Source organism: Rhinoderma darwinii, chromosome 5, assembly GCF_050947455.1.
Source record: "Rhinoderma darwinii isolate aRhiDar2 chromosome 5, aRhiDar2.hap1, whole genome shotgun sequence".
NCBI lineage: Eukaryota > Metazoa > Chordata > Amphibia > Anura > Rhinodermatidae > Rhinoderma > Rhinoderma darwinii.
Genome location: NC_134691.1, coordinates 154,937,106 through 154,948,753, shown reverse-complemented (window position 1 = coordinate 154,948,753; position 11,648 = coordinate 154,937,106). Strand labels below are relative to the sequence as shown.

At 44.9% G+C, this 11,648-nt stretch overlaps 1 protein-coding gene across 2 annotated transcripts in view; it reads left to right on the top strand.

The window, feature by feature from the left end:
• The window catches only part of RIOK1 (RIO kinase 1), a 76,479-nt gene that overhangs the window by 42,750 nt on the left and 22,081 nt on the right, over positions 1 to 11,648 (top strand). For both annotated transcript variants that reach the window (XM_075826665.1, XM_075826666.1), the window contains exon 12: positions 6,471 to 6,577. In XM_075826665.1, the coding sequence (XP_075682780.1) occupies positions 6,471 to 6,577 (107 nt within the window). The remainder of the gene's footprint in view (positions 1 to 6,470; positions 6,578 to 11,648) is intronic.

Sequence of the window (11,648 nt, the reverse complement as noted above, 5' to 3'; positions counted from 1 at the left end):
TTATACCGGGACACCGCTTCCCAGCAAAATTCCCCAAACTGCAAAGGTGCAGAGTGTGGCCCAAAAGGGGGATAAGAAAGAACACCATTTATCAGTGTGACACCGGCCTATAAAGAAAGGATTGGTTCACAGCGTAACACACATCTATGGAATGTTTTACCCCATTATTATACCATCTGACTATGCCCTGATGTACAGTTTACATATACCCCCACATTATAAATGGAAACCCCAGTAATACTCAAACAAAACGACTACTACGCAAAATCCACGCTCCAAAACCCAAATGGCGCTCCCTCCCTTCTGAGCCCTACGGTGTGCCCAACAGCTGTTTACTTCCACATATATGGCATCGCCATACCTGGAAGAACCCTTTTAACAATTTTTGGGGTGTGTGTGTGTCTCGAGTGGCACGAACCGGTGCACGACCAATTTGCTACTGAAATGGTATATCTATGGAAAAATTCCCATTTTTAGTCTGCAACATCGAGTGCACACTAATTTCTGCAAATCAGCTGCGGGGTTAACATGCTCACTAAACCCCTAGGTGAATACCTTGAGGGGTGTAGTTTGCAAAATGGGCTCACTTCTGGGGGGTTTCCACTGTTTTGGTTCCAAAGGGGCTTTGCAAATGCGACATAGCGCCCAGAAACCAAACCAACAAAATCTGCACTCCAAATGGCGCTCCTTCCCTTCTGAGCCCTACTGTGTGCCCAAACAGCAGTTTATGACCACATAATGGGGTTTTGCTGTGCTCGGTAGAATTTGCTTTACAAATGTTGGGGTGCTTTTTCTCCTTTATTTGAGAAAATTTAAAATTTTGAGCTGAAGCTACGTCTTATTGGAAAAAATTACATTTTTATTTTCACTGCCCAATTCAAATAAAATCTATGAAACACCTGTGGGGTCAAAATGCTCACTACACCCCTAGATTAATTCCTTGTGGGATGTAGTTTCCAAAATGGGGTCTTTTTTGGGGTTTGTTTTGGGATCACAAGACTTCTTCAAACCTGACATGGTGCCTAAAATATATTTTAATAAAAAGAAGGCCCCAAAATCCTCTAGGTGCTTCTGAGGCCTGTGTTTCAGTCCATTAGCACACTAGGGCCACGTGGGATATTTCTAAAAACTGCAGAATCTGGGCAATAAATATTAAGTTGTGTTTCTCTGGTAAAACCACCTGTGTTACAGTAAAAAATTGATTATGAATTTCTGCAAAAAAACTAAAATCTGTAAATTGCACCTACTTTGCTTTAATTCTTGTGAAATGCCTAAAGGGTTATGAAACTTTCTAAGTGCTGTTTTCAATACTTTGAGGGGTGCAGTTTTCAAAATGGGGTGACTTATGTGTGTTTTTTTTTTTTAATTGAATAGTCCCCTCAAAGCCACTTCACAACTGAACTTGCCCCTGTAAAAATAGCCTTTTGAATTTTTCTTGAAATTGTGACAAATTGCTGCTAAAGTTCTAAGCCTTGTAATGTTCTAGAAAAATGTAGGGATGTTCAAAAAACGATCCCAATCGACGCCAAGGTTGAAGGACCTGTGGGTGACGTCACGCTGTGTGTCTGCAGTGAAAGAAGCTGGGTGGGAACGATGAGGTCACCCACAAGTCCTTCAACCTTGGCGTCGGAAGAGAGAAGACACATCAGCTCCAGGCGTCAGAGGGTAGAGTTGAATCTGCAGCAGCATCACCATGTGCAGGTAAGCATAGCAAACTCACTAGAGACGAGCATATTAACGTTTTGGACGCCTGGAGCCGATGTATCTTCTTTGTCCGACTCCAAGGTTGAAGGACCTGTGGGTGACGTCACGCTGTGTGTCTGCAGTGAAAGAAGGTGGATGGGAACAATGAGAAGTGTATGATGCTGATTTGTCAGCGTCATACTCTTCTATTCACAACGCCCAGTTGGTAAAAACACAATACACGCCCAGTTGGTAAAACGAGAAAACACGCCCAGTTGTCCATTGAAAAGCTCATTTACATAAATATAAAATTGCTCATAACTTGGGCAAAAATGATAGTTTTTAAAAAAAACAAAAACTTTGCTGTTATCTACATTGCAGCGCCGATCACATTCAATAGGAGATAGGGATTTGATAATCTGGTGACAGAGCCTCTTTAAATACTGAATGTAGCGACCAAATTTTAACACTAACTTTAAAGTCCAAGGTGTCACAGGAAAACAGTCTCAGAATCGCTTAGATAGGTAAAAGCATTCGAACGTTATTACCACATAAATTGACACATGTCAGATTTGAGAAATAAGGCTCTGTCGTGAAGGTCAAAAGTGGCTGCAGCGGGAAGGGGTTGAAAGACAGTCTTCCTAAAAACTAGGATCCAGAAGTCATAAGTTTGATCTATAGTTACTCGGTTCTGCATTATCCCGATGTTAAAAGTAGTATAGGCAACTTCAAGTACATAAAATTTGAGTGAGATAGAAAATGCTATTCCGTTTTTGCCTTTTGGGAAAACTCCTGAACTTGATGGCTTTGGGGCTGAATGGTATAGGGATAACTGTGATGTTTTAGTGTCTAGGCTTCAGGATGTGTACTCTAATGCTCTAGAGATGGGTGTCCTGTCTATCTCCATGCGGGAGGCTCTTGTGGTATTGTTGAAGCCAGGGAAGGACCCCATCCTCCTATACTCGTATCATCCTATCTCACTACTTTACTCAGATAAAAATACTAGCCAAAATGCTGGCCACTAGATTAAACAAGGTCAATCTGTCCTTGGTTCATCCTGACCAAACTGTCTTTATGCCTGGGAAGGGTACAGATATCAACATACACAGGCTGTTTCTCAATATTGATGCTGCGCAGCATGATGCCTCCCCTGGTTTTGTTCTCTCTCTGGATACGTATAAAGGTTTTGACTCCGTTGAGTGTCGTTATCTTTGGATACTCCTCTCCTGATTAAATTTTGGACCGAAATGTATTGATCTTGTGCGCCTTTAATACGAAAGGCCTAGTGCTAGAGTGAGAACGAATAAGTGTCGGCTGGATCTTTCCCCTTGGGACGTGGTACTCGTCAGAGATGCCCACTTTGCCCATTCCTGTTTGCCCTCGCAATTGAGCCGCTGGCGTTGGCTGTACATCATTCATCTTCCATAAAAGGTATTCCTCGTGGTTTTATAAAGGAGAAAATATCCCTATATGCGGACGATACACTGGTGTACTCGGCAGATGATGGTCCTTCACTGGCTTCTCTTCTACAACTGATTGACACATTTGGGGCCTTCTCGGGGTTATAGGTGAATTGGTCCAAATCGGTTATTTTTCCTCGATCTCAATTTATGTACCTTGGGGTGCGGGTGTCCCTTAACCTACTACGATATCGTGAACTCAACCTGACCCCTTTAGTGGCCTCTACTGAAAAACTGTTAAATACATAGAAAAATCTTCCTCTTTCCTTATACGGCAGGATTAATCTTTTTAAAATTCTATATCTCCCTAAGTTTTTATATCTACTTCACGTTTGCCCAATTCTATTACCCAAACAATTTTGTGGACAGCTTGATGATATGTTACGCTCATTCTACTGGTAGGGGGACATTCCTAGGTTTAGCCTTCATCTCCTACAGGCCCCTAAACAAATGGGGGGGGGGGGGGGTGGCGGCACCCGACCTTTATCTATACTACTTGGCATCACAGCTGGTGCTGGCGCACTGGTGGATTGACATTGATTTAAGTAATGTGGCCACTGCGTTGGCAGGTGCACTTATGACTTCCTACGAGAGTCTTACAAATTTATTATATAGGTTTAAATCCCCGTGTTATGCGCTGCTCCCGTTGCAAACAGTGGCTAGTGCCTGGAAGACGGCACACGTCTTACTAAAGGATACTACTGTTTCCTCTTACTCCCCCAGAACCCTACTATGGAACAATCCCTAGTTGTCTCACCTTATGGCTCTGCCAGGTGCGATGTTGTGGACTGGGGTGGGGGTCCAGTTTCTGGGTGAGTTGTACTCTGCAGATAGTGGTTTTGTATCGTTCTCTGAGCTTGAGGAACAGTTTGGGGTCTTGAGAAAGGCATTCTTTCATTATCTCCAATTACGCCATGCCTGTGTGGCCCAGTTCGGCTCGGTTTCCCCTACTCTGGGCTTCTCTAGAGTGGAGGACCTCTTTGGCGCGCCAGACTTTCCAATGGCTCTTACCCAAACTTATGTCTTGTTGTTATCATCTGAAAAAGGCCATTTGATAGGGCATTTGCGGGGTGGAGGAGAGATATTCCGGATTTGGGGGAGGAGGAGTGGAGGGAAGTAGAACTCTCATTCTTTGACTCTGTTATCAGTGCAAGGATTTTCCTAATACAGCTGCGCTTCATTCATCGGATATATTATACACCAGCTAGACTCCAGCGAATTGGGGCCTCCGTTTCGGATAGCTGCTTTAGGTGTCAATCTGATGTTGGCACATACCTTCGTTGTATATGGCTAACCTAGGATTTCGCCATTTTTGTCGGAGGTAGCGGAGTTCCTTCATGTTCAATTTGAATTCCCTCGACTCCTCATCCCTCAAGTGTGCCTTTTAGGCATTACGAATGAGATTTTTCAAGGCTATTACGATAAAACATTTTTTTTGCTTTACTGTTTTGTGCTGGGAAGGTTCTGATTATGGCGGGGAAAGCCACGACATGTCAGAGTTTGGAATACTGGATACAGTTAGTAAATAAATATATACCATTGTATCAAAAATTGTACCTCAACAGGAGATGCCCTGACAAATTTGGAATGCTCTGGTCTAGGTGGTTGGAGACTGCGAACACTGCAATGTAATTCTTGTTTACATTACTGGCTGGGATGGGATCAATGTGGGAGGAATGGAGCGCTAGGTTGAATGGTCTATGAATGTGTGTGTTCCAAGTTGTTGGGCAATGAATGCGGTCACCTTTTATTTTTTCATTTAACCGCACTGTATTCACCTTGATATGATATTCCTTCCTCTACAAACTGCCTACTCAGGAATGGTAAAGTACTATATATAATGGTGCCTTGTTTGTTGTCAACTAGTTCTTTTGGTTGGTAGTTATGTTGTGCTTGTATTTACTTGTACTGTTGAAATTGGAAAATAAAACCTTTAAAAAAAAAAAAAAATTAAAAAAAAAAGATTTTTGCTACATGATTTACACTTTTTCCTGTTGATCAATGTCAAAAAAGTAAACCCACTGATTCAATATTATTACATAACCTAAAAGTCCAATGGGAGTGAATACTTTAGATCGCCTGATGTTATAAACAGTGACTATGTTCCCATGCCATATTTTCTTAGCCTTGAAGGGGTTTTCCAACAAACACATGTATCCTCAATTCACAGGACAGGGGATACATGTCTGACCGCTGTGACCCCCAGCGATGAGGAAAACGGGGGACAAAGTCCCCCCGAAGTGATCTATGAAAATAGAGCGCTTTTGCTCATGCTCAATCAGCACTCCAATTATTTCTATGGAGCTGCCGGAGGCAGCGGTCCTGGAAGTCCCATAGAAATGAATAGAGCGCAGGCCGAGCATGCACTTCTTTCTCGTGGAGCACTTCGGGGGACTTTCTGTCCCCTGTTCTCCTTATCGCTGCGGGTCCCCGCGGTCAGACCGCCAGCAATCACACATGCTGATATGTATAAACTTAGGGTCCTTTTACATATGGAGATGAATTTGTAAAAATGAGCTCCGACTGACTATATAGAGAGTTGTTTACATTCAAAAGACATTTATTGTTTTTTGTCATTTATATATTTTATATAACTTTGATATAACGCCGACAAGTGATCATTTTTATGCCATTAATGATTCGATCAACGGCAAACGTGCAAATTCCTTCTGATCATTCAATCACTTCACGTTTCCACTGCAAAATGATGGGGATCGATTACCAAAAACAAAGTGTAGCACTGAAATGAAAAACAACAATGACCTGCTTACTGTATTCCCACTGTTAATCCAATGTGGTCATTTACATAAACATCGATAGGAGGTATTCTCTTTTGTATCTTTTGATTACTTCACATTTTTAACACACGAAGTGTCCTTTTAGACGGGCCGATATTGGCAGTAAACACTAGCTCTTATCGACATGCTGTATTGTCGATCGGCGCTCGTTTGCTCCAGAACCCAAGGAGCAATGATTAATAATGTATGGGGGCGAACAATCGTTACTACCATTGTTCCTTCCCATGCATTTGCATTATGACGTCACCATGTCTCCTTATTTACAGAGATGTGCTGCCGACTAGCGAGCGTTTTATTGACTGTATAAAAGATCTGATCAGCCGATGAACGAGCTCCTCCGCTGATTGTTTCCCTGTTTACACAGTGCAATGATTGGGAATGGGTATTCTTCTGAGCGCTCATTTGTCCGAGGGTTGTCTCTATAAAAGGGCCTTTAGTATGTTCTACAGTTAAATGCAAAGGAAGATCTCCAGGCAATCGTCTACTGTTAGTTTAAATAAAATTAACCATACATTCTATTCCCTGGCAGATTTCTTTGTGAAGTATGAAGTAGCGGTAATGACGGTACGAGAACTTTTTGAATTTGTTACGGACCCATCAATTAATCCGGACAACATGGATGCGTATTTAGAAAAGGTAATATAATAAATATCCTTGTTCAGATCATTCAAAACTCAAGCATATATTTTAGAAGACAATTACAACTTGATCCTGTATTGTTGGGACCATTAAAAATGCATTTATGAGCATTATTTTACTTTTTTTGTTGATGCTGACTATGCCAATGCATAAGTGCATTGTCGGTGCAGTTATTTTTTTATTGAGCTGCAGTACAGTACTCAAAATACAGGATGGGCCATTTATATGGATACACCTAAATAAAATGGGAATGGTTGGTGATATTAACTTCCTGTTTGTGGCACATTAGTATATGGGAGGGGGGAAACTTTTCAAGCTGGGTGTTGACCATGGCGGCCATTTTGAAGTCGGCCATTTTGTATTCAACTTTAGTTTTTTCAATGGGAACAATTAATGAGCAATCCCGAATATTTCCCAAACCGCTTAATTAGGGCCATCACTAACGGTAGTGTGCGCTCGGTATCCGCCATGAATAGCAGCATATCGTCTGCGTATAATGCAATTCGTTCCTCCACCCCTCCATATCTCAACCCCTGAATATGTTCATGTTGTCTCACTGCGCACGCCAAGGGTTCCACCGCCAACGCGAACAACAATGGAGATAATGGACATCCCTGACGCGTTCCCCGCTCCAGCGCGAACCGATCCGATAGCACCCCATTCACCCTTATCTTTGCTGTCGGGGCTACGTATAACAACTTTACCCATTTTATGTAATTAGGGCCAAATCCCATTTTCTCCAGAACTGACCACAAATATTTCCATTCCACACAATCGAATGCTTTAGCCGCGTCTAAGGACAGAATGGCTCTCCCCCCATGATTATCCGGCAGAACTTGTAAATTCAAGAACAGCCGTCTCAGATTCACCGCCGTCGATTTGGATGGCATAAAGCCGGCCTGATCTCCATGTACCACCCCAGCCACTACCTTAGCTAGTCGAAACGCTAATACTTTTGCTATGATTTTAATATCCGCCGTCAGTAGAGAAACTGGTCTATAGGAGCCCGGGAGCTGGGGATCTTTCCCCTCTTTAGGCAGAACTACTATAGTTGCTTCGTACATTGTTTCCGGAAGCCGCCCCCTATCAAAACTATCTAAAAGAGTGGCCAATAACTGCGGTGCGAGCTCCTCCCCATATTCCTTAAAAACTTCCACCGGAAGACCATCCGGCCCCGGCGCCTTTTCACTGGCTAGTATCCCTATGGCTGCCTGGAGCTCCTCCAGAGATATGGGCTCCTCCAATGTCCCTCTCTCCTCCCCTCCCAACCTAGGAAGGTCTATCTCCCCTATATACTCTTCCAGCTGTTGAGGTGTGTGCTCTGCCCTAGAGGCATACAAATCTGAGTAAAACTGCTGAAAAACTTTCAAAATCTGTCCTGTATCCGTCTCCGACTTCCCCCCCTCCCCCTTAATAGTGTGTATGTAATTATTCTCCCTCTGAGCCTGCGCCATCCTTGCCAGTAACCGTCCAGTGGTTTCCCCCTCCTCATAATATTGGCGTTTTAAAAACATCCTTTTGTTATCTGCCCTCTCCAACTGATGCTGTTTTAACAACCGCTGCGCCTCCACCCAATGCTTCAGTGTGTCTGGTGTGTTATCTGCTATATGTAGCCTTTCTGTCTCTGTTACCCTTTCCAACAGCGCTTCCCCTAATTGTCTAGACCGTGTTTTTAACTGCCGAAATGTGCTGGATGAACACCCTTCTCAGCCACGCCTTCATCGCGTCCCACAGTATCTCTTGCGGTATCGTTCCCGAGTTGAATTGAAAGTATTCCTTTATGAGGTCTAAAATTTGTTTATGATCTATCAACTTCAGCCAAAAGGCATTGAGTTTCCAGCACCCTTGCCCCCGCCCTGTCCTCCCCTCCGTCTCTACCTTCATTAACAAAGGAGAATGATCCGATAACGCTCTTTGCAAGTATTCTATCTGGGCTACAAAGGGTACCGCTGCCGGTGAGCACAAGATTAGGTCTATCGGATAAAGACTGATACGTGGAAGACGCACAAGAATACTGAAAGCTATTTGGATGTTTATCCCTCCATATGTCCCGCCAACCCATTTCAGCAACAAGATGGCCAAACGCTGTTAAACCTCCCCCTGTCATGCCGAATTTATCCATATTAGTATTCAATACCGCGTTAAAATCCCCCATCACTAGTAACGGCACCTCCGGGTATCTAGCCAGTTCCTCCACCACTTTCTTGATACATCCGCTAGAAAATGGAGGGGGGACATACAACACCACCAACACACAATTCCAATGATACATCGTACAGTGTACCCCCACATACCGCCCCTCCCCATCCTGGAAGGAGTCATGACATATAAATGGCACTGCCCTATGTATGAGAAGACTCACCCCCCTTGAATATGTAGTATGGTAAGAATGAAAACTATGGCCTACCCAGGCCCTATGCATCATGGAGACTGAATCCCTAGTCATATGTGTCTCCTGTAGTCCTATCACCCTCAACTCCTGTTTCCTAATAAAATCAAATACCGCCTGTCGTTTTCTGGCTTCCCGCAGGCCCCGTACATTCCAGGACAAACAATTAAGTGATCCCATCATCCCTCAACATATCCCAACACATCCTATCCTGTTCTCGTAATTTTACATATCCGACCGGCTGGGTCCTCTTTCCCTCCCTCCCCTCCCCCCCTTGTAACCTCCCCCGTAAACCTACCCCTTTCCAAGGGTTGGGGCGACAGAACGTATCTGCCATTACCCATAACAAGCGTCGGCAGGTCAACTCCGCCCACCGTACATTCAACAATACCATAACTCGTTATTCACGTTTCCCGCGTAACTGACCATCCCTCCCGCTGCCTTTTTCTTGCAAATAAACAACAATCCCTTCAACATATCGGTACCCCTCAATGTCCATAAACACATTCCTCCTCTTCCGGTCTTCCGCGTTCACCGCAACCATGCCCTCCAACTCCAAGTCCAAACATGACCAGGAACCCTCAATGCCATATCTTGCAATTTTCTACGACACCTGGTTCAGTCCCGCATCCCCAGCCTCCTTTTGTCAGCCGGTCTGTTCCGGATCAACGCGGTCCCTCTGCCTCCGCCGGTCTCAGCTGACTTTCATGGCTATCTAACCGCTTCTCTCGGTGTCTCGAAAAAGGAAGTTGTGCCCAGCGCCACCACTCTGACGGGCAGGATACATCATTGAATATTGCACTTGTAACGCCCTTAGGCGTCTCTTTATATCCATAAACTGTGATCTTTTCCGTTGTACTTCCATAGAGAAATCCGGGAAGGACACTTTCACCCCATTAAAGGAGATGTCTTGACGTTCTCTAGCTTTCCTCAGGATCTTGTCTCTATCTTTGTAATGTAAAATCTTTATCAGCACCTGTCTCGGCGGCCTTCCCGGAGGGCCAGGTCTGGTTGGCACCCTGTGCGCTCTCTCCACCGCAAATAAAGGGGTCAATTCCTCTCTGCCAAATGTGTCTATCAGCCACTTTTCAAAGAAATCATCCGGATTCGCTCCCTCCACTCTTTCTGGAACCCCCACTAGGCGAACGTTATTCCGTCTCAGCCGATTTTCCATGTCGTCTGTCTTAGCCAGCAATGTCGCCACTGCCTGCGAGTGTGCTTGTACATCCTGCTTTATGTGAGGAATCGCATCCTCCATGTCTGAGACTCTCCCCTCCACGGCAGTGGTGCGTTCCGCTACTTTTTGCAGATCGTTCCTGAGCAGCAAAATGTCCTCCTTCAATCCACCCATCTGGCTTGCTAAGGTATTAAGGACCATAGAATTTTGCTTCACCGCTGCCAAAATGTCCTTTAAGGAGGGTTCCTCCTTCCTTGCTCCACTTTTCCCTCCAGCACCTGGCTGATCCTGCATGGCGCCACTCATCTCCTCCTCCTCCTCCTCCTCACTCCTCATGTCCCCCGCCAAAGGAGAGTACCTGGATCCATAAGATGAGCCTCCAGCTGCCTGATCTCCAGCCGACTTTCGCTGCTGTGCAGCCGCCCCCCCCTGCTCTCGGCGTGCGGGCGAACCTCTCCAGCTTCTCCACTACTTCCTACCGGAGGCCTCTATTGCGGCCCTCCTTCTCCTCGGCGCCATCTTGAGCCCGGGACTCGCTGGCGGCGACTTCTGCTTCTTTGAGCGCGTCATTATGGACGGGCACTCGTGCTCCTCCACCTCTAGACTCTGGTAGGACCCTGGGGAAGCTGTTTTCCCCGAATTTTACGGGATATATGGACCTTATAGGATGAATACAGCAGGAGCTCCGGTCACACACGTCCTCTCACATTCACCGCTAGGCCACGCCCCCGGTGTGCTTGGTTTTAACGTTACTTTATTCTTTCATGAGTTATTTACAAGTTTCTGACCACTTATAAAATGTGTTCAAAGTGCTGTCCATTGTGTTGGATTGTCAATGCAACCCTCTTCTCCCACTCTTCACACACTGATAGCAACACCGCAGAAGAAATGCTAGCACAGGCTTCCAGTATCCGTAGTTTCAGTTGCTGCACATCTCGTATCTTCACAGCATAGACCATTGCCTTCAGATGACCCCAAAGATAAAAGTCTAAGGGGGTCAGATCGGGAGACCTAGGGGGCCATTCAACTGGCCCACGACGACCAATCCACTTTCCAGGAAACTGTTCATCTAGGAATGCTCGGACCTGACACCCATAATGTGGTGGTGCACCATCTTGCTGTAAAAACTCAGGGAACGTGCCAGCTTCAGTGCATACAGAGGGAAACACATCATCATGTAGCAATTTCAGATATCCTGTGGCCTTGAGGTTTCCATTGATGAAGAATGGCCCCACTATCTTTGTACCCCATATACCACACCATACCATCAATTTTTGTGTTCCAACAGTCTTGGAGGGATATATCCAATGTGGGTTAGTGTCAGACCAATAGCGGTGGTTTTGTTTGTTAACTTCACCATTCACATAAAAGTTTGCCTCATCACTGAACAAAATGTTCTGTGTAAACTGAGGGTCCTGTTCCAATTTTTGTTTTGCCCATTCTGCAAATTCAGTGCGCCGATCTGGGTCATCCTCGTTGAGATGCTGCAGCAGCTGGAGTTT